The sequence below is a fragment of the Rhipicephalus microplus genome, chromosome 5 (genome assembly GCF_043290135.1).
Source record: "Rhipicephalus microplus isolate Deutch F79 chromosome 5, USDA_Rmic, whole genome shotgun sequence".
Taxonomy (NCBI): domain Eukaryota; kingdom Metazoa; phylum Arthropoda; class Arachnida; order Ixodida; family Ixodidae; genus Rhipicephalus; species Rhipicephalus microplus.
The window spans coordinates 76,089,695-76,111,779 of NC_134704.1; the positions used below are offsets into that span (position 1 = coordinate 76,089,695).

General features: G+C 51.0%; 2 protein-coding genes across 2 annotated transcripts in view; one reads left to right on the top strand and one right to left on the bottom strand.

Moving 5' to 3' along the window:
- The first annotated feature begins 3,281 nt into the window (after positions 1 to 3,281).
- LOC119174401 (metabotropic glutamate receptor 5-like) overlaps positions 3,282 to 22,085 on the top strand; it is a 165,052-nt gene continuing 146,248 nt past the window's right edge. The window contains exons 1-2 of the mRNA XM_075895697.1: positions 3,282 to 3,444; positions 7,755 to 7,947. Coding sequence (XP_075751812.1) covers positions 3,386 to 3,444; positions 7,755 to 7,947 — 252 coding nt within the window. The 5' untranslated portion in view covers positions 3,282 to 3,385. The remainder of the gene's footprint in view (positions 3,445 to 7,754; positions 7,948 to 22,085) is intronic.
- LOC142817174 (uncharacterized) lies at positions 16,790 to 18,522 on the bottom strand. Its single transcript, XM_075894235.1, has one exon. It carries the CDS (start codon positions 17,807 to 17,809, stop codon positions 16,790 to 16,792), a length of 1,020 nt encoding a protein of 339 aa, XP_075750350.1. The 5' UTR covers positions 17,810 to 18,522.

A 22,085-nucleotide genomic window follows, 5' to 3' on the forward strand; every position in this document is an offset into this window, starting at 1 on the left:
ACGACTCCTTCAAGCCTCCCAGTACGCCACAGCGTAATAAACCCATTTAAAAACTTAACAATATGTATAAATATACTGTGAGTGATGCCGACGTCGGCGCTGACTCCGGGGGCAAAGTCCAGCGGAGTGTGTCCCTATAACTGCAATCGCTATAAAACTTGTGTAGCTGGTTTTGTTCTGCAGACATCTGTGAGTCTGGTACTGACGCCACAGCAAGAACTTTTAGAATGAACGCCTGGAGGAAAACTGCTTGTACTCATTTCGACCTTGAGTGCTTTGCATAGAAGCTAACTATGGTCTACGGGAATGGCCGAGTTATATTGACCATAACTTTTCACAGCAAGACAGTTACAACAGAACATAACATAGCAGAAGAGCTATGTTCCGACTGCATTGCATTGTTGGGGTTTTTTAACGAGACGGTACTCAGCAGAAGCTCCCATCGCTCTGCGCAATACGGGAACTGGCTTCATGTCTGTTTATTCGATATGACCAGGGTTGCTACGAGTAGCTATTTTTCGTGAAATTGGCGAATTAGAGGGGCCCGTGGCGATTTGAACCTGTGAATTGCGACATGACGTTTTTTTGGCGAATTTCGGCTTAGCTTATGTCAGTGTTATGCATTCTAAACTCAGTGTCTTTGAAACGAATCCGCAACAATAGCTTTTAAAAATTTTCATTGTGCTATAACGTCCAATAGAAGGTGAACTTTTCGTGCAATTTGGTAAGTCTGTCCTGCTTCTCAATTTACCGATATCGTTGAGTCACTGGCGTACTGGTGCGTCTGCTAGCAACCTCCCAGCAAAATTCACGCCAACAGAGTGCTTCGCATGCCGCGAAGCTGTCGTATAAGTTATTTAGTTGCTTTAAGAGTTTTAAGCTTTTTCACAGTTTTGCTTCTCAAGGAGCTAGGTGACGGTTAGGCCCCGCGTGATCTGATCGCAATAGCTTGTCGAGTTCTTTCCGGCATGCGGTAGTCCTCTATTATCCGGTATGTAGAGTTTAAATGTGTTAACGTGGTTTTCGGGCTGGCCAAGAAGTCGATTTCTTTAGGCAGCCTTCAGAAACTGCATTGAAGTGAATGTGTAACGTAAGCATGACTGTACAGAGAGCGGGGTTCGGTCATTGCTATGGTTACGCAGTCCAATCAAGTTTATTTCTGTTATTTTGCAGTTAATTTGTTCGATTATTGGACTCAATAAATGTGTAACGTAAGCATGACTGTACAGAGAGCGGGGTTCGGTCATTGCTATGGTTACGCAGTCCAATCAAGTTTATTTCTGTTATTTTGCAGTTAATTTGTTTGATTATTGGACTCAATATTCCACTGCAATGAGATGCCCTAACATTTGCAGGAAGGTTACGCACGCCATCTCTCTGTTGTTGTATCGACTGTTTCGACCTGTATTCGATACAACTGAAGCGATCACAGCCTTTTGTTATGACGCGCTATACACTTCAGGGGCGCTGCTGGTGCATGCATGCCCTTTCTCTCAGTGCTCGCATGGTGAGGCGTGTGATGGGACTCCACGACCAGTGAGTACTTCCACAGTGAAGTGGGTGATTCGTCCAGCATTGAAAAACGTCGATATAGTTTAGTGGTTATGGATGGTACTGTGCTACAGAAGGCAATACATAAATATCAATTTTTTTAGTAGGCTTGCCACACCTATGTTGCGTGGCAACTTTTTTGGCGAAATTTGAAGAAGAATGCTGACTTTTGGTGACTTTTCACTCGTCATTTGGCAAACTTTACTGGAAAGTCAGTGGCAACCCTAGATACGACGTGCATGGCGGTCAAGCCATGCCGAGCCGGAAGTGTTGTAAAAGCGCATATAGTGTGCGCTAGAGCCCGAGGCTTGCGCGGAAGTGAAAACAATAGTAGCTAGAAATATTTTCGGTGCTGATTGAACACGCTGATGTTGCTTTAAGTGGTCATCTAATTAACTTTTTTAAGGTGTCACATTAATTCTTTCGTCACCTGCTCACATTTTTTATTGTTTTGCCATGTTGCTACAGGCTCCTGTAACTGCTGTCTATCTTGATTAGTACATTAGGTTGTCGTGTTGTTCCTCAATGTTTTAAATGAGTGATTTTATATTGATTGAAGGTATTACGTCGTTGTTTTATTGTCACTGTGTAAGGGCGACTAAATAGTTCAGGGTTTGGTCAATGCTGCGACCGTTTCTTGAGAAAATGTACGAGCGAGTCTTCATGTACTGGTTCGTCAAGCTTTCATGTAGGGCAAAACCGAAATGATTCTGATTGTCTTCGAGCACAGAGTCGAATTAAGGTATGTATTGAGAATCTATTTTTAAGCTACTCATGTGAACAGCAGCTCTCTTGATTCGAAGAGAGTTCGCGCTAGTGAAACTAACATTACGTTTTACGCATTTTTAGGCTGCTCAAAAATGACAGACAAAAGAGCAACTCCGCAAAGGTATTAGGGCTTGTTTGTGTACAAGAACGTTGCCAGGTCATAATAGAAGTGACACATATATATATATATATATATATATATATATATATATATATATATATATATATATATATATATATATATATATATATATATATAAAGACGCAGTTTTTCTTTAATAGGTTTCTTCTATATATAGTTGCCAGAGAGAAGATAGTGGTTTTTTTATGTACATCAATTTTCATCACAGAGAAGTTCGATTTAAGCCACAGACACCACATGAGCACGTCAACTTCTTTGGCGTAGGTCTTCCGTCGCCTCGGTGCCCTCTCGCTGCAGGCGCTGCCTTTCCCGCCCCCTAGTATTTTTCCAATGTACGAAATAGAAGTCTCCAGCTCGCCGCCGTGACTTCGCAGCCCTTTGTTGGGCCAACTGTCGCCTCGTTTCTGTTTATTCAAAGTTGTGTGTATAGGCATTTCCCCAACTTATGTGGCACATATCTGTTTACGAGGATATCAGCCTCGTCGTAGAGAAGTACTGTGTTGCCAAGATTTGTCTCTTACTGAGTGTGCTGTGCCGTTTTCTTCTGTGATCTATAACCAAATAATTAACACAAATGGAGCTGACGTTTTGAGCTGAAAATTGCTTCCCCTAACGAAAACAGATTGTCTCGTTGAAGCGTTGTCGCCAGCTGCGTTCATTGTCCGTCCATTCAAGCAGCTCTATTTAGCTCACACTTCAGTCTTGCTTGCGTTCTTTCATGGCTTAAAAGTAATATATCTTTATTGTTTCTTTGCTTGCTGCCGTGCAGGAGGTGGTGTTCGTGGATCCATCCCGATGCCCTCGGGCGGCGGAGGGATGGCCGGCTCGAGCCGGTGCGGCGGCCCGGCGCGCGAGCGCCGACGCCGGCGATTACGTGGGGCGCCCTGACCCAGGCCGCCGGAAACTGCTGCCGCCGCCGAACACATGTGCACCTGCACTAGCCGCCGAGCACCGGCTACACTCCGGCGCACCACGCCGGCTGGGTACGTACATACGCGAACACGCCTGCGTTTGTGCACGTAATCGCGTGCTTGCTCGCTGGGGCTGATACTCACGCACTAAGCGATAGTTACACTCCAAAAGACGCACGCTGATTATATACAGTGGCTTGTGAATGTAGACACTAGGACAGTTGAGGAAATCGATTGAGCGACTTCGACAAGTTGTCTTCATTGGCCAGACGTTTACTCTGTGCCACGCAGTAGCCAGCGTCCGCAGAGAAGTACTAGCTTGTGTTTGTCTTTGGCTGAGCCGGCAGGTCACATTAGTTCGCTTTGGCTAATTAGCTGTAAACTCGCGTATTTAAAGTTTGGCGCCGCATTAACGACATCACGCAATTTCGCTAGCCAACAATACACACTCGCGCGCATAAATGTCACCGTGCAGAGGACGCGGCGCTGCGAACTGTCAAAGCGACTCAAAGGCTAAAGGCTTTTTTATCATCATCCTCAGCAGCAGCAACACCATCATAACCATCATCTTTTTCTTTTGTTCCTCTTCCCTTCCCTTTGCTAAAGCTCTTTGCACCTCGTCTGATTTATTACTGGCTCCGTAATACGCCCATCATTGACCAAGTGAAGATTTCATTTCGTGATGTCACCACGAGGTGTCACAGAGACTTAATCATGATGCCGCAAATTTTGGGGATTTTTGAAATCGTGATGACATCGCACTAAGGGTTCATGATTTGCGCGATGATGTTTATTTTGCATGACTCGCGTGGACGCCGACGCCGATTTCACAATAGATGGTCAGGTCTCGCGAAACACCGTTAGGTCTTGCAAAATCTCGAAGAGGCTGCTGGTCGATTCTCATAATGGATAAGTCGACTTAGTTCTAATAACAGTTGTTCCAAGTCACAGATTCTTGGCCCGTGGCCATGTTGGCAACCAGGGTTATAAACTATTGTAAAATTGCGTCTTTGTAATCTTATCACCGCAAACCAGGAAACCGGAAGAGAGTCGATGGCATAAGCCCGGTTTCTGCAGGAAACGACGTTCTATAGCGACGCATCCGCGCGGCCTTCAACGCCCCTTTGTGTGTGAGATTAAGATCATCGTATCCCGGAAGAGACATGCCTAGGCGCGCCGCCGGTGCATGTTTGAACTCTCTGTTGCGAGTTCACTGCGGCCTGTCAACGCGACAACTGATGCGAACGCACACGCAAGAAAAGTTAACAAGGACATGTAGGAATACCGCACAGGGCAGCATGGGGCAGGGTCAACAGGAGTACTCGTCCCGTTTGCGCATCGTGTGGATGTATCGGTGCCTCGCTTAGGTTCGAAAGGCCGCCCCTAAATCCACGAAAAATATTGACAGACAGCGTAAGAGCAACAATAACTGTGTAGAACAGGACCGGACCAATAGGATGTGCTGGTTTTGCTTGTATTCGAACATTCCGACACATATCTCTGTTTGCACTTGTCGACCAGGATGCCTGCTTTAGTGCTGAAGCCAACAAGAAGTACATTTAGGCGTTGCACTTGTATTTCATGTTAGCGTCGGCTAGGGGCTTCTTTCTGCTTGTTCTTTGGTAGAACAAAACGAAACGCCACGACAGGGCGTAGAAGACAGCCAATAGGAAAGCTGAGAGAATTCAGAAATGTTTTAAACGCGTAAAGAACTACGGAGTTAATTTAAATAGCCTATAGAAAGAACGTCAATAGATGTACTCTAAGCAACAACAGCAATAGATGTACCCTAAGCAGCAATAATAACATCTAAGGTTTTGCGTGTAAAAACGACGATATCATTTGAGGGGTGCCATCACGGAGGGCTCCGGATATTTCAGCCGCCTGATGTTCTTTAGCATGCACTGACATGGCGAGTACGCGGGCCTCTGCCGTTCAGCCTCCATACATATGCGACCGCCGCGGCCTGGATAGAAGCCGCGACATTCGAGTCACCATCGGAGCACCATAACCACTGCTCCACCGCGGCCTACTAGAAGCAACAAGTGACAGTAATATTTATAAGGATATTGGAATATTGGCAGGCACTGATTTTTTGAGCCTTGAAATATAAGCGAGTGATGTCTCGCAATTTGACAGTGCTAATATATTCAGTGGACGTTATGTGATCTCGCAAATGGATGAGTCGTTCGGTGGTAAGAATAATAATTTTTGGGGTTTAACGTCGGAAAATTATATGATTATTTCTGGCACCGTAGTTGAGGGTTCCGGAAATCGCGACCACCTACGGTTTTTTAACGTGCACATAATCAAAGAATGTGGGCCTTGAACATTTTTTGCCTCCATCGAAAATGCAGCCGCCGCGCCGGGAATTCCATTCGCGATCTGTGGGTCAGCAACCGAGTGCTTTAGCCAGACCACCGTTGCAGGTAGTCGTTCGATAGCGGATGCTTGTTGCGGTTTTTCGAAAACCAGCAGCGCATGATTGGAGGAACCTAGACCCAAGGCAGGCCGCTTTGATTCTCTGGCACCAGTGCTTACGTTTCAATCCAATCGAAATTGTCCCAAGATTATTCTGAACCCACTCTACCGGAGAGAACGATGTCTCCGTTCATTCGGGGCCCGTTTCTTGCCAGAATAACTCACAGCGCGGCTGTTATCGTTTAAACTAGGACGTCTAACCGTCAGACAAGCCTCAATCGATCCTGTGTTGCTGGTTGTCGTCCTCTCGGGACGTTGCATTCTGTGCTGTCGCATAGCGCGTACAAAATTGCGTCCTGATGGTGATTCCAGCGTAAGAATCGTGGAAATGTTAGCTTTGCGCTCTACAACTACACTTCCTTTAGCCATTATAACTAGCATTGTGAGCGCTGTTTAACAAGCGCCACATGCTCGTGAAAAAGCTTCTTCTTTAATGGTTAGCAAGCTGATGCTAGGCAGAAATGCAACTAAAATAGGCTGATGCGTCGCGAGATCCATTAGTAACGCATGCCGAATGCAGGGACCTTCGTGATACCAGCAGCGCCAGCTCACTCAAGGTCACGTGCACGGGAAGCTTTGATGCTTTCGAGCTCGATAATGAGGTCCACAAAGAGCTGGCGACTTTGTTTTTTTTTTTGCCTGACATGTCGAGCGCGTCGGATGCGCGGCCATTCTGCGCACGACTGGAGGTTGCGACGGCCAACCGCGTACGACGACGTGAAGCTGACAGGACCGCGAGGCCACAATGCTTCATGGTGCATGAGGTACAATCGATGATGCACTGCTCTCTTTGTTTTTTAGTTTTTTTTCAACACTAAGTGATTGGAAAGGTATCGTAATGAGATACTTCTAATATCGTGGCGCCAAAAAAGCGTCGTTTGATCTCGAATTAGCTTTCGCGTCTTTATTCCGTCTAATATACACGTCGCATGCTTTGAGATTCCTCTTTCCTCCAATCATTGGCCGTTTAGCACTGCCAGAAAAAAATGAAAGTCTTTAAGCTACGTGTTATAAACTGGAACCAATATGCCTGCAATTTTTTTTTCTTTCAACGATATTTTCTATTTAAAACATCGCTTTAGTGGCCATTGCCGAAGAATAGCGCACACAAGAAAATCGTGTGATCAGTTTCAATGCTTTGGGGACTGAGAAACCTCATTTACACCTTGAGGTAGCCTGTATATACATATGCCTCACCTGTGCGTACTACGTACAGAGAAGGTCGTTATGTGAGTGACCAAAATTATAGAGCAGTTAGAGCTTCTGCTGTACATTGCCACCTTGAATGTCCACAGCACGAGAATATCTGATAAAAGTGAAACTATGTTTCGTAATCATGTTATAACTTTAGACTAGCGACTACTTTTTGTGCAGAAAGTACCTAGACTTATCGTGACATCACAGACAGACACTGTTTCGCAGGGATCGACACGACGTTTTTCGTATAAAACGTACAAATAAACTCTTTACAAATGGTGACTTCTGCGTGAATTCAACTTTCTCTCCACGTTACAGTATGCGGCTCTGCTAATGAGTTCTACGGGATCGCGCAAGGTGGCGGATGGGGTAAGTAAGGGAAAACTGACAACTACCCATTGGTAGCACAAGGAATACAGCCTTCGTAAGACATTTAGCTGAATCGTTCACTATTGTGTAATAAAGTGTGCGTGTGTATAAGGGAGCTAGATATAATGACGTAGTGTGTGGGTGTCCTCAATCACCTGTCTTACGTGCGGTTAAAGACGCGTGTCTGTAACCGAATGTCTTTAGAACACTGTTTTAATCCACGTGTTTAAGCAATAGTGCCTTAAAGCGCGAATTGATATGTACTATATGCCGGCACATTGCTGGCACCCATAGGTGGCAGAATGCTTCAGTTTGTTTGCAATTGGCTTTCGCAGGAGGTTGCTGCGGGTCTGCGTGCTGCTTCTGCTCCTGGAGATGGCGGCCGAGCGGCACGGGGCCTTCGCCGCCGTGCCGCCCAGCGCCCAGCGGCAGACCGGCAGCATCCCGGGAGACTTCATCATCGGTGCCCTCTTTCCCGTGCACCAGTCACCGGACGCCAAGAACGCGCAGACGCGCACTTGTGGAGAGGTACGTCTGTCGGTTCGTCTCTTACTGCGGATGCTCCGTATGGCTGTGCTTCCGATTGAAACAGTTGGGGTAGCTACGCGCTGGTGGTGCGAAGAACGATGAAGCAGTGAAGCTGATGGCCTTCTTCTCCCCCTTTTCCTACTCAACAACTTTACTACCCTTTCTCTCACCTTGATACACTACTGGGCAAGACTGTACTATGCTATGTGGACCGATCCCCTCAATCTTTTTCAAATCCTCCCCTTTATTTCTCTTTTAGGAGCGAAGCTCCTTAAGGCGTGGGCTGTGCGTCCCCTGTATGTAGCCACCTCTCGTTCAGTTCTAAGTATTACGCTAGCCGCCGCCCGATCTAAAGGATACAGCCATATCCATCCGTCCATCCGTCCATCCGTCCATCCATCCATCCATCCATCCATCCATCCATCCATCCATCCATCCATCCATCCGTCCATCCGTCCGTCCGTCCGTCCGTCCGTCCGTCCATCCATCCATCCACCCGTCCGTCCGTCCATCCGTCCGTCCGTCCGTCCGTCCGCCCGTGCGTCAATCCGTCCATCCATCCGTCCGTCCGTCCGTCCGTCCATCCGTCCATTCGTCCATCCGTCCGTCCGTCCGTCCGTCCGTCCATCCATCCATCCGTCCATCCGTCCGTCCGTCCGTCCGTTCGTCCGTCCGTCCAAAAGATGCAAGATGTTATAAACTAGACGGCGGTACGTGTAGTTCATTATGAAAGATGCGAGGTGTTATAAAATAGGAATGATGCCACATATGGCGCGTGTCATTGTTCGATATAGTGCGGCAACGTACGCTAGGGGGAGCGTTGCAATAAAATCGAGTGGGCAAAATGTACGGAGGATTCATGGTTTACCAGGTTTACCTCCGGAGCTTCGCCCACTCATCATCATTCACTTCGTGGATATGGCGGCATTTTTTTTATGAATGAGGGTTTACCGTTGGAGTCGTCGTTGGCGTTGCGCCGTAGCCGCTGCTCGTGATAACGTGATGCTCGTGAAGATCAAGAACAAGCGCGTTCTAGACCACACATTTTCTTTCAGTCATCACGGCACACCACATGCAAGGTACCCACTATACGCGGTGACGATGACAGTGATGACGAAGACGATCACGGACAAGGATGGGATTATGCAGTAGATGAGAGAGGAATAATTATTTTATTGGAGCGATGTCTAAATCTGATTACACTCAGCAGTAATACGTCAAACGGAACTTGCAATTCAACGCAACATACCATTTTTGACTAATAAACAATGCATACAGCTGTACTACGCTTGGCACGCATTTACATCCGTAAATGTGGCATGAGTGATTTACAGCAACACCGGATGATCCCACGTCCTCGTCCACTCATCATAATCTATTTCGGGTATATGACGCATTTTTTATAATATACTATACGTTGCTATGCTATCGAACGCTCTTATCTCCTCCATTTTCTTTTTCTCACCCTCATAACGCTCGTTTTCCTCCATTCTCTTTTGCATATTTCGCATACTATAAGGTATGCCTGGCTGTGTTATGCTAGGAGGTTTTTTTTACACTGTGAATATGATGACATGCATGACTCCGATGTTAACAAAAACACTCCACCGTGGCCTCCACGATTAGCTCCAGACGCGGCAATCGCACAGGCAGCGTAAATCAAAGAGGCAGCGGGGAAACTACGAGAAAATGTGGCATGTTGAAAATGCGAAGCAGCTTATGGTTGAGGCTTGTCCCTTGTCCGTCGTCGTAGCGACGCCACTACTTGGAGCACCCACTAGATGGCTCCGCGTTAGAGCACTTGCTTTATGGCTAGATGGCGTGAAGCACCGCCCGATTAAGGGCACAGCCAGATCCATTCATCCATCCATCCATCCATCCATCCATCCATCCATCCATCCGTCCGTCCGTCCGTCCGTCCGTCCGTCCATCCATCCATCCATCCATCCATCCATCCTTCCATCCATCCATCCATCCATCCATCCATCCATCCATCCATCCATCCATCCATCCATCTGTCCGTCCGTCCGTCCGCCCGTCCGTCCGTCCGTCCGTCCATCCATCCATCCATCCATCCATCCGTCCATCCGACCGTTCATCCATCCAACCATCCATCCATCCATCCATCCATCTGTCAGCGATGTCCGAATGAATGTAGTCAAGGCAAGGTTCAAATTTTAAGAAAAACTGTATTGTGCTAAGTTACAGGTGAATCGGCAGTGGTTACTTGTATAAGGAAACTGGACTCGGTGCAGGAGCTCGATCGAATACGTCCGACGCCACTCGCGTCTCGGCTCGCTCTGCGGTGCGTTGCTCTGCGGTCCCGGCTCGAATCTCGGCTCGTTCTCCCTCTCTGGCGATGCGTTGCTATGCGGTCTCGCTCGAAGGCTCATTTTTTGTTTTTTGAATGTTCGTCGAACCAATGGGCAACCTCGTTGAGTGGACGCGCTCAGGGCTCGGAGTCCACGTTAACGCAGTGCAGCGTTTCCCGAGCAAGCACGGAGACGCTGCCGGAGAAGGAGGCGCTGCTGGAGAATGAAACGCTGCCGGAGAATTCAGCTGTGTGAACTCGAGTGCCGCTGACACGGCCCTCCCGAAAATTGCGCCTGTCCTCAGGCGTGCGTGTCGTTAGATGGCGATGGTTCCGTAACTTCTAGGAGCGGCTCCTTATATCTACGAAGCTGCTCCACGTTGACAATTTTTTGGTTGATCATGCCCGGTGTGTGGGGTAATCTTTGGATCTCGGCCCTGTTTCCTCAGACGAGGGCCGTTATTACGAACGGACCTTCATAGCGAGGGTCTAATGTGCCTCGAGCGCTCAACTCAAGCAGGACGAGGTCCCCCGTTATGAACCTCGGAGTGCGCCGCTTCTTGTCGTATCGGACTGTTGTTTTGCGCTGACTCTGCAGTAGCCTATCTCTTGTCTCCGCACGTCCCCTTGCCAAGTCGTGCAGTCTATGAGACTCGTCGATGTCTCCCTCAACTGAGGCGACGTTGAGCTCTCCTGGCTGTTTTGGGTCGTAGCCGTGCATGAGTCGAAATGGGCTGTGGCCACTGTGACGATGCTTCGTGGCGTTGACTGCTAGCGTTGCTCGGGGTAGTTCCTTCTGCCATTTGTCCTTGTTGTTTAGCATTTTGCGTAGCACCTGTTTCAATGTTCCTACCATTCGCTCGATCAGTCCGTTTGATTGTGGCCACTACGGTGGGGAGTTCTGATGAGCGATTCCCAGTCTGCGATGGAATTGGTTGGTTTTCTTGTTCACGAATTCCTTGGCTTGGTCCGTAATAATGACGCTGGGAACTCCAAATCGCGGAATCCACCGGTTTGTCATGAAGTCAAGGTAGTGCGTCGACGAAGTGCTCGGTAAGGTCACGGCGTCCATGTATCTCGTGGCGTGGTCGATACACACGAGAATGTGGTCTCCCTTCTCGTTTAGCGGACCCATGTGATCCAGGGATATCACCGCATTTGGCTCAGTAGGAATATCGCGTGGGATGAGGCAGCCTTCATTCCGTGTCGTGCGCTGCTGCTGAAAAACATTTATTTACAGATGTTATTTACAGGGAGGGTGGGAACGGTCCTTAAGGGGCCGCCCCGTACAAACACTAGGTGGGCTCCCTCTTACGGGAGCCCATTGGCGTTGGCCGCGGCCCGGGCACGCTCGACCAGGGCCCGTTGGGCCGTCAGGTCAGAGCAGCCGAGCAGGGCTGCCTCCCAGTCCTCCCGCGAAGTGTTGGGTAGTGGGGTAACGTTTGGGGTTTTTCGGCATGCCCAGACCATGTGGAAAATGTCAGAGGAATTTTCCTCACAATGCGGGCACTTCCCCGTGCATGCGGGGTCAAAGAGTTTTATGATTGCCGGGCACAATAGAGTTTTAGTGTAAAGGCGAAGGAGGATTCGCTCCTCCGCCTTCGTGAGGCCCTTACAGGGTTTTGGATAGACGTTATGGCCGGATTGATCTTAAAGGTGTAGGCAGGATTGGGTTCGAGTTCCGGATCGGTAGGGGACGAGGATGGTGCCCGGAGAGTGAGCGCGCGGGCAGCGGCATCGGCCGTCTCATTACCATCGAGGCCCGTGTGAGCCGGAGCCCATATGATCGTTCGGTGCGCGGGGGCACCTAGGTAGCTGCTGTTCTGCAATATTTTATAAGCACGGTACGGAATGTATCCCTGTTCAATATTGCGACAGGCACCCCTTGAGTCGGTGATGATGACCCTCGAGTCCTGATCTGCGGCGGCTAGTGCGATGGCGATCTCCTCCGCGTGCGTAATGTTATGTGCACGGAATGTGAGTCCGTTTACAACGGTGTTTTGGTGACGACCGCAGCCGTATACCAACCACCGTGGTGCGGGCCGGAGGCGTCCACGTAGAATACCCCGAATTTGTGGCCGAAGTGTCGAGCCAAGGCTTCCGCCCGCGCGAGGCGTCGGCCAGTGTAGTCGTCTCGGGTCATGTTAGCCGGAAGAGGGCGCACGTGCAAGGAGTATCGCCAAACTTCTGGAATCCGTACGCGCTCTTCCGTGTGTATTGAGTGATTGATGTGTAGCCGGGCAAGGAGGTGGCGACCCGCCGGTGTTTTAGAGAGTCTAGTATATTGGTTTGTCAAGTGCGCCTCTCTCAGCTCCTTGAAGGTGTTCACCATTCCCAAGCCCAAAAGGCGCTGGTTAGAGGTGCTGACAGGAAGGTCGAGGGCGCGCTTGTAGATTTTGCGGAGAATGACTTCGAGTGCATTCTCGTCGGATTTGCGTAGGTGGAGGTATGGAGCCGAGTACAGGACTCGGCTGGTTACGAATGCATGCGCCAGCCGCAAGGCATCTTTGCATCGTAACCCCCCAGGTTTGTTGGAAACCCGGCGGACCATCCGGCCCACCTGGTCCCCCACCTTACGCAATTTGGCCAATGTTGTGTCTGCTCTGCGATTTTTGTGTATAAAAAGCCCCAGTACTCTAATCTCATCGCGTTCGGGTATTGGTTCACCGTAAAGGGAGAGGTCAATCTTTGCGGTGCACTTTGGTGAGGGGCGTATGTGCACGAATTCCGATTTGGACGGGGAGCACTGAAGGCCGCAGCGACGGGCATAGTCATCCACGATGTCCGCCGCTTGCTGCAGGCTTGCCTCCATGTCTCCTGCCGAGCCGTGTGATGCCCATATGGTGATGTCGTCGGCGTACAGCGCATGCTGTATGCCTTCGACTTTTGCCAGCTGAGCGGGGAGTCTCATCATTGCCACATTGAATAGGAGGGGCGAGAGGACCGCTCCCTGCGGAGTCCCTCTCGTGCCTAATCGGTAAGGGCCGTGTTCAATGTCCTGAATCCAAATGTATGATTGTCGGTCAGTGAGGAATTGTTTAATATAGTTGAAAGTGTTTTGGCCGCAATCCACCTGTGAGAGATGTGTTAGAATAATTTCGTGGGTCACGTTATCAAAGGCCCCCTTCAGATCCAAAGCGAGCACAACTTTGTCATTCAGGGGATACTCGACTGGATCGAGGATCTCATGGTCGAGCTGAAGCAAGACATCTTGCGCGGACCGGTGTGGGCGGAACCCGAACATGGTGTCTGCAAATGCATTTTTGCTCTCCAGGAACGCGGACAACTTGTCGCGCACCATCGTCTTCATTAATTTTCCCACACACGAAGTAAGGGAGATGGGGCGGAGGTTGTCCGTGTTAATGGCTTTGCCCGCTTTGGGTATGAAGGTGACCAGGGCGGTCTTCCACTCAATTGGTAGGCTTGTTTTCCCGATCCAAATGGAATTGATGTAGGCAAGGAGCATGGTGTAGGCCGAGTCAGGAAGATTGGCAAGTAATTTCACGGTAATTTTATCCCTTCCCGGCGCCGTTCCTCGCCTCATTTTTGCTAGGGCTGCCTTCAGGTCGTGTAACTGGAACAGTTGATCCAGCTCCGCGTTCTCGGTACCTGCATACGAGTACGCCGGCGCTTGGGAGTCCTGCTGAGTGCATAGATATTGGTCTCGGAGTTTACATGCCAATTTGGCTGTGTCTCCGTCGAAGCTGTGAAATGCTCGTTGCAGATGCTTTTGTGTCTCTGTTCGAGTTTGGGTCGGATCAATCAAGGCGCGGAAGAGGCGCCAGGTACTCCGGCTGGACATTTGTCGAGCGGCCGTGTTGCAACGGTCCACCCAGTTAGAGTCAGCGAGCTGGGCCGCGTACTCTGCTGCTCGCTGGGTGAGCTCAGCGATGCGAATTTTGAGCTTTCGGTTGTGTTTTTGCCGGCGCCATCGGCGGACGAGGCTGCGCCGGGCCTCCCAGAGGTGAAGGAGATGGTTATCCACCGCCGGAGTCGCCTCGGAGAGTTTAATTTGCGTTTCTGTGGAGCGTAATGAGGAAACCAGTTGCTGGGACCAAGCATGGTATCCTTGCTCCTCAACGGGTGTCGAATTGGCGTATATTTGCCGAAACTTCGTGTAATCGGGTAATTTTGCCTCTCCGTAGGGTCTTGCCAAAGGGTATGTGCGAATGGTGGTGTTGAGTATGCAGTGGTCGCTGCCGAGGGTCTCTTCAGTGTTGACTCAATCCGCATACTGAATGTTTTTTGTGAGGGTAAGGTCCGGACATGTGTCCCGGGTCACGGAGTTACCCACGCGAGTTGGATATGCAGGGTCGGTGTGAAGAGTTAGGCCCAGCGTGGACATAATTTCCGCCAATTTACGTCCACGTTTCTCTTCACGTGCATACCCCCAGAGTGTGCTGGGGGCATTAAAATCACCCACAATCACCAGAGGGTCCCTGCCCGCAGCCTTTAAAGCGCGGCTAAAAAGGTCTGCGAATGTAATGTTGCTTACCCCCGAATGCAGAGATGTTACTTGACTCGTACTTGACTCGTTCTTGACTCAAGACCGTCTTGCCGGTCGCCATAAATCGTTCTCGAACTTGCGGATGACTTGAAGGCGACTTGGCTCGGTCGAAGTCAGGACAAGTTTCAAGTCAGCTGCGGGGCTTGCTTGAAAGCGACTTCACGCGTTATTCCAACATGGCCACCTCTCGAATGGACGTCGCGTGAAAGGTGGCCGCTTTTGAGTTTGCTTCCTCGCCATAAGCGTAGCATTTTTTGAGGCGCACTGCCTGCCGAAGATTCTTGGAACCGCTTTACGTGACCGAGGAAATCCGATGGTGTTGTACGACGAGCAACAATTCCACGCTAGGTACAGATTCATGAAGAACGCCGTGGGGCAGCTGCTCGTTATATTGCCGCTCCGTGAAAGTGGGGACAACCGAAGACAGCCCGTGCATCCAGTGTTACAGCTACTGATGGCTCTCAGGTTTTACAGCGCTGGCACATTCCAGCCAGTCACCGGAAATTTCGTCCGCATTCCGTAGTCGACAGTGTGCCGTGCAGTCGGAAAAGTTACGCTACTCATCGCAAAGCACCTGTACGCGATGCTGGTGCGCTTTCCGCAGCCGGCGGACTGTTATGAAGTGGCTGAGTTCCCTTGCGTTACAGGTTGTGTCGACTACACACACGTGCGTATTAATAGCCCTGGTGTCGACAACGCCGAAGTGTTCCGTAGCCGCAAAGGCTATTTCTGTTTTTCTATAACACGACGACACTTTCCGTCTCTTACGGTAAAAAAAAAATGGACTCGGTGCTGTGTCCGTGTGCCTCGTCTATCCTTTCGTCCCGTCTAGGGCGCTGTTTCTCGCTCAGAAAGGCATCGCTTGTAGCACAACGCTACGTAAAATTACACACACACAAAAAAAGAGGTGCCCCTATCACGGGTTTTTTAATCCGCGTCACCATCATGCAGCGATACATTGCTGCACCCCGCGAGACAGAATTCTGCTGAGGGCAATGTCCTGACCCCCGCTTTTTTTCTTGTTTACCCAGCTCAACAAAAGGATACGAATCACATTTGTTCCCAGAACTTGTTTTTTTTTCATAATAACTGCGACCTAGCCCATTACAGGCATGCACACCGGGGAACAGAGGCAAATACCGTGAAAATCGCGTCACATCGTGAGCCAGGTCAGCACAAATACATGCCATGGCGTTCGATTAAGAAAAAAAAAAAACGACGAAAGAACCCAACGCGATGCTTGTTTCTCCTCCAAACAAGCAACCATGGAGAAACGCACCGCATTTGGGTGGCCACTAAAACCAGCGGGCAACGAACGCTTTACAGAAGCAACACTACGCATCGCTGTGGTGGCAGGCACCACGTGCCGCTCGTTAGCCGTAAAATGGCAAGAATATGCTTGTGGCCCTTCGTTTTTATAGTTATTTTAAAACGTATGGTCTTTTTTTGGTGTAATGCGTGCCTTACGCGAACAACTTCGTTATTACCCTCGTTAGCAGGCGAGCAGCGTGTTTCTGCTTTGAAGCTCGTTCTTGACTTGACCAAGCAAGACAGCCTGAGCATCTATGAAACGCGAAGGCTGACTTGGGCGTTTTGAAGTCCGCTGCTTGCTTCGCGCCGACTTGCTCAAGTTAAGTTGAAGTCGCGAGCCAAGTAACATCTCTGCATTCGGGGGTTAGTTTCGGTGAGCAATAAATGTTTAGCACGCGCAGTGGCGGGTCCTGTTTACGCAGAGGAAGGAGTGTCACCATCACGTACGAGAAAGCTGGCTTAAGGTCGAGATCAACTAGGTTGGCCGTATAATTTTTGTGCACGCAGATGCAAGATAAAGGGTCCTGCTGAAACGTAGTATAGTTTGCTAGTGTGGCAGCACTCCCTGGCTCCTGGAGGGCTACCACAGCAGGAAGGTTTTGAAATGCTGCGAGAAAAAGCCGGAGGTTGGCGCGCTTAGTGTGAGCCTTAAAGCCCCGAATATTCCACTGGGTGATTTGGATGGGAGTGGCCGTATTGGATCGTTCCGAATTCTAAGGGTGCCCGCCTTGGTCAGTGGAGTTAACGAGCGATTGCAGTGGCGGTGCTCCCGAGCCAGCACTCGAGGGGAGGGGGGTGTCCTCAATTCCGGAGGCGGAGCAGCTGTCATCATCCTCAAATTCGACCTGTCGTCGAAACGTTTTAAGGTACCGGCCGGACACATCCTTAATTGGGCCGGCTCGTTTGGTGAAACGCGCAACTTGTTGGGCTATCAGGGTAGGGATGGTTTCTGTCATTTTAGCAATGGCGGCATTTACAGCCGCTGAGATTTGGGTTTCGAGGACAGTTATACGGCTGTCCATACGGACCTCAAGGGTGTTCACACGAGCCTCGAGTGCGGCAACCGCGTCTGCCGCCCCCGCCCCGGTCTCACTCTCCATTACCTCTACTGTGGGGGGAGGAGGAGGGGAGACTAGTTGGGTCTGTTTGGCCTCGGCTTCCGCTAGTCTTTTCTGTAACGCTTCGATTTGTGCCTGAAGTTTGGCAATAATATTTTGGTCAGCGTTACGCGATGAAGAGGGGATGATAGGGGGGGGATGAGGAGGCAGCTCTACCCGTACCACCCACCTGCTTTCCGTTTTTGACGCGTTGGCCCATGGCCCGGCTTCGCCGCATGGTTGCGCCGTCGGCTGCTTTTCGGTTCCTCCAGTAGGGGAAGCGGGCTTCTCTGTCTTGGCGACTTCCCGGCGTGGTGGCTCACTGGGAGTCTGATCTTTGCGTCGTTTCTTGGACGCCCTTTTGGACTTTCTGCCCTGTTGTGCGGCCACCTTGGAATTACGGTACTTGGCCGTACATGCTCGAGAGTTTGTGGCGTGTGCTCCACCGCACACAGAACACACGGGTACACATTCATGAGGGGCCCGCACCCCCTCCTCCACAAGCGGAACCTGCTGTCCACACAGGCCACACGTATCCGGTCGTAGGTTGGGACAAGTGTCCATCCGATGGCCGACGACACCGCACTTGCCGCAGGCCGGGATCGTCCGGTAGTAGGGTTTGACGGGGATCAGCATTGCGTCGTAGTGATTAAAGCGTGGCTTCTCCTTGCCGGCGAAGGTTACACGCGCCTTGTTCGATGTGCCAAATTTACGCACCTCGACGATGGTGCCTGACCTCCAGCGTACGCTCTCTTGGAGCGTCTCCGTCGTATCTGTGTTGCGGACTACGATAACTCCGTGGCAGACATTGCTACCATCTTGTCACAGGTACCCGTTGAGCAGAACCTGCCTGTGCTCGATGTTTACCGCGAAGTCCCCGATAATTTTGTCCGCCGTGTCAGGGTCCGGGGTGTAAATCACGATCAAATTTTGCTCTCTCGATGGAATAACTGTCAGCGTCTCAGCTCGCCTGGGCCCGAGGTATGCCTTAAACGCAGTCCCGTACCAGTTCTCTGAGAAAGCATCATGCAATGAGATGCACTCTCGTGGCTTTACGACTATTACATAGTCGTCCGGACTCGGTTTCGGAAACGGGCGAGGCTTCCATTTGGTGAGAAACTTGCCCTTGCGTCCCACAGCGCGCGAAGCGGGAGGCTGCGTCTTGTCAGCTGGCGTGCCGGAAGCCGAAGCAGCGGCGGACGCCGCCTTCTTGGCGTTGGCTTGCGAGCGGCGTTCCACCGCGTCGTTGAGAGCTTGGCTCCGAAACCTCGGTGAAGAAGCAGAGTTTGGCATTTCGGAAATCGTAATCGTTTCCCACGTCATGGCATGCGGGTCGTATCCACGCTGCATGAGAGTAGCGTCCATGTTGCCTCGGAAAGCCGGTCCCACGCCGCCGGGTGTTGGCGTCGCCGTTTGGCCTAACGGCGACGCCAACACCCGGCGGCGTGGGACCGGCTTTCCGAGGCAACATGGACGCTACTCTCATGCAGCGTGGATACGACCCGCATGCCATGACGTGGCCAACGTGGTCGGGTGATGATCGGCCGTAAAGTTGTCAAAAATGGGCCCACCTGGATGACACTGGTATCCACGTGTTGCCTGTGAGTTGTCGAAACGATTGATGTTGGTCTTGACGGGGTACTGTGAAGTTGCCCGTGGTTCCAGCCGAAAATCAGTGGAGCCGAAGCGCAGCACGTCCTTTATCATCGCGCGCTTGCAGCGCCCCCGTGTCGTGCGGGCGTTGATAGTCTGGCACGTGTGGCAGGAGTCAACATACTCGCGTATGTCCTTTCTCATCGATGGCCACCAGTACTTTCGCTGGATCAGGTCTCTTGTCTTCTCGACGCCTAGGTGGCCGTTATTGTCGTGGAAAACGATCATCACACTGCTTCGGAGGGCAGCGGGAATGATCTCTCTCCGACGGACCCGTACTCCCTCGAGAGATTTCTTCACCAGTATGTCGTTTTTGATCTCGTAGTCTGAAGATTTGTGCTTGGCCTCCTCCCGAAATCTTTTGCAGTCAGTATTCCTCTCCTGAAACTCGCGTAGGCGACTGTGTTTGCCGACCACTACTGCGTAGCAGTGGAGGTCTCGGGTCGAAACGCCCTGGTCAAAAGCCTCTGCAGATTCCGACTGCCTCGAGAGTGCGTCAGCAGCGGAGTTCTGGCGTCCTGGCTTGTGCTTCACGTCGAAGGTGTACTCTGCTAAGTCGAGCGTCCACCTCGCAAATCTGCGGTTGCTGGCTCCCTTCTGGACGAGGTATGACAAGCTGAAGTTGTCCGTGAACACTGTAAAACGAGGGCCTTTTCTCAGATAGACCGAAAACTTCTCAGTGATCGCCCAGTGGAGCGCCATGCACTCAAGCATATTAGAGTGTAGACCACGATCGTGCTCGTTTAGTGATCTGCTTGCGTACTCTATGATTCGCTCCTTTCCGTCTTGAGTTTGTGAAAGCACCGCACCCAGCCCGGTTTGCGAAGCGTCGACGTGAACGTTAGTCGGGCAGTCTGGGCGGAAGCTCGCCAAAATCGGTGGTTTCTTCAAGGCGTGTTTTATGGCGTTGACGGTTGCTTCATGAGCTTCAGTCCATACGAAAGGAACGTCCTTCGCCAGAAGGCGCCGTAGCTTGTGCGTGACCTTTGCAAACTCCGGTATGAACTTTCGGTAGTGGTTAGCGAACTGCAGGAAGGAGTACAGCTTCTTTGCGTTGCGATGCGGCTCGAACTTCTCGACAGCGGCAACTCTGGATTTGTCCAGTGTTCGTCCTTCGGCGGAGATCACGTAACCCAGGAAAGATACTTCGTCTTGAATCAACTGGCATTTCCGGAGATCCATCTTCAAGCCGTTGATCACGACTCTCCTGAGTGCTTCGTTCAGCAAATCCAAAGCCTCCCTCACTGTTGTGGCTCCCTGCCCGACATCGTCCATGTACGTAGTTGTCCTAGGTAAGCCATCGAACGTGCGACGCATGACTCTTTGCATGGTCTGAGGGGCCTCGCAAAACCCAAAGGCTATTCGAAGGTATTCGTACTTTCCGTCAGGAGTGACGAATGCGGTCTTGTGTACGTCGTCCGGCTTCATTCGTATAGTCAGAAATGCCGTCTTCACGTCCAACACAGTGAAGTATGCCGATCCGTCGTTCATGACATCGTCAATAACGTCTTCCATGACGGGCATTGGATAAGAAGGGTTGATGGTTTTCTCGTTGAGCTTGCGATAGTCGTGTACCATTCTTCGTGGAGTCGTCGGGTGGTGCGGTTGGTCGACGACTATCGTTGGAGCACCGTACTCGCTTTCGCTCGGCCTTATGATGCCCTTGGAGAGGTAGTCATTCACATGTTCTCGGATGAACTTGCGATCAGCCGGTGAGCACCTGTACGGCCTCGATGACACTGGTATATTGTCTCTGAGTTCGATGCTGTGCTCGGTGTGAGGACACACGCCCAAAGTGTCGCCTTTGGAAGTGAACGCTTGGTGATGCCTTAACAGGATTGCGTGAAGTTGTTCCCTATCTGCCTCGTTGGCATCCTTCGTTATCTTCCGTGTGGCGTCTTCGACTAGACTCGTGAAGTCTTCGTCGGGTGCGGGACATTTCGTGTTGAGGCGCACGTACCCTTCGTTTTTGGAAACACTCTCGTCCGATTGCCGGCAGAACGTCGCAATAAGCGTTTCCCCGGTGCGGTGTGGTGTGCCTAGTTTCGGGGGTGGCACTTCGGACGATGAAAATTTTCCGGAGGGCTCGACTGGAACGATAGTCACATCGTTTGACGTGTGAAACGTTACGTCGACGTTCACGACTCGTCGCCAGTCTGATACCAGAATCAGGTCAATGCCGCTGGGCAGTTCCGTTACCACGACGTCTTCGAGTCGCACATTCGTGGTGCCCAGTGTCACATCAAGCGTTGCAGTGAGAGTTGGGCATATGCTGCGGTTGAGAACTTCAATGTTCTCGCGCGATACCCATTCGTGCGTGGAAATGTCTTCCGTCAAGGCATTGGCACTCATAATGGATAAGTTGGCGCCACTGTCAATGCACACGCGGACGGGTCGGTTGTTAGCAATACCGGACACTATTGGTAATGTGCCGCCCGTCGAATGCAAAAAACAGTTCGCTTGCCTACGTGACGTAGTCCCTGTTTCGTGGCTGCTATTGTCCCTCTTCGCTCGTTTCTCGTCCGCTCTGATCGTTGCTGGCGTTTTCGGCTTTCTGCAATCACGGGACAGGTGACCGATGTCGCCGCAGTTGAAGCACGAACGAGCAGAGATGGGCCGCGGGTGTGGAGCTCCCGAGAAATCGCTGCGCGGGTTGGCCTTCGGCAAGTTGGCAGAGCTGCTGGCTGGCACCCGCTGGTTTGAACCCTGATCACGGCTCGCTGTAGGCGATGACGGTTTCTTGTCATTCTCGGCACACACGGTCGTGCGACGCCTCGCGTCGAGCAAAGCCGCTCTGTCAATGAGTTCGGCTACTGTGCCACACAGCTGCGCTACGAGTGGGTTGGCCCATGTGTCGTCCTCGATGCCGCTGAGAATGAGGGAAATACGTTCTTCCTCTGCTAAACAGTACGGCGCCTTGTTCAGAATGGCGTTCTTCGAGTACATGTACTCGACGATGGTCTTGTGGCTCTGAAGGCATTGCTTCGTCTGCAGTTCGAGGAACTCCTGCATTGTCAGCTTTCGTTTGAATCGGAGAATGAGCGCTTCCTTCCATTGCTCCCAGGTGTCATAATGTGAGCCGTAGGCGCTGTGCCTATCCTTGGCAGATCCCGTCAAGCGGCTTGCTGCTGTCACCAACGTCAGCGATGGCGTCCAGTGGGCGAGTGCTGCGATTCTCTCCACTTGCGTAATCCATTCGTGAGTACTTTGTTGCGGCGTCCCATCGAACAAGGGGATTGAGGATGACGTGTCGCTTGTG

Coding starts and splice junctions, on each gene's coding strand:
- LOC142817174 (XM_075894235.1), bottom strand. CDS start 17,809: ATGCTGATCCCCGTCAAACCCTACTACCGGACGATCCCGGCCTGCGGC.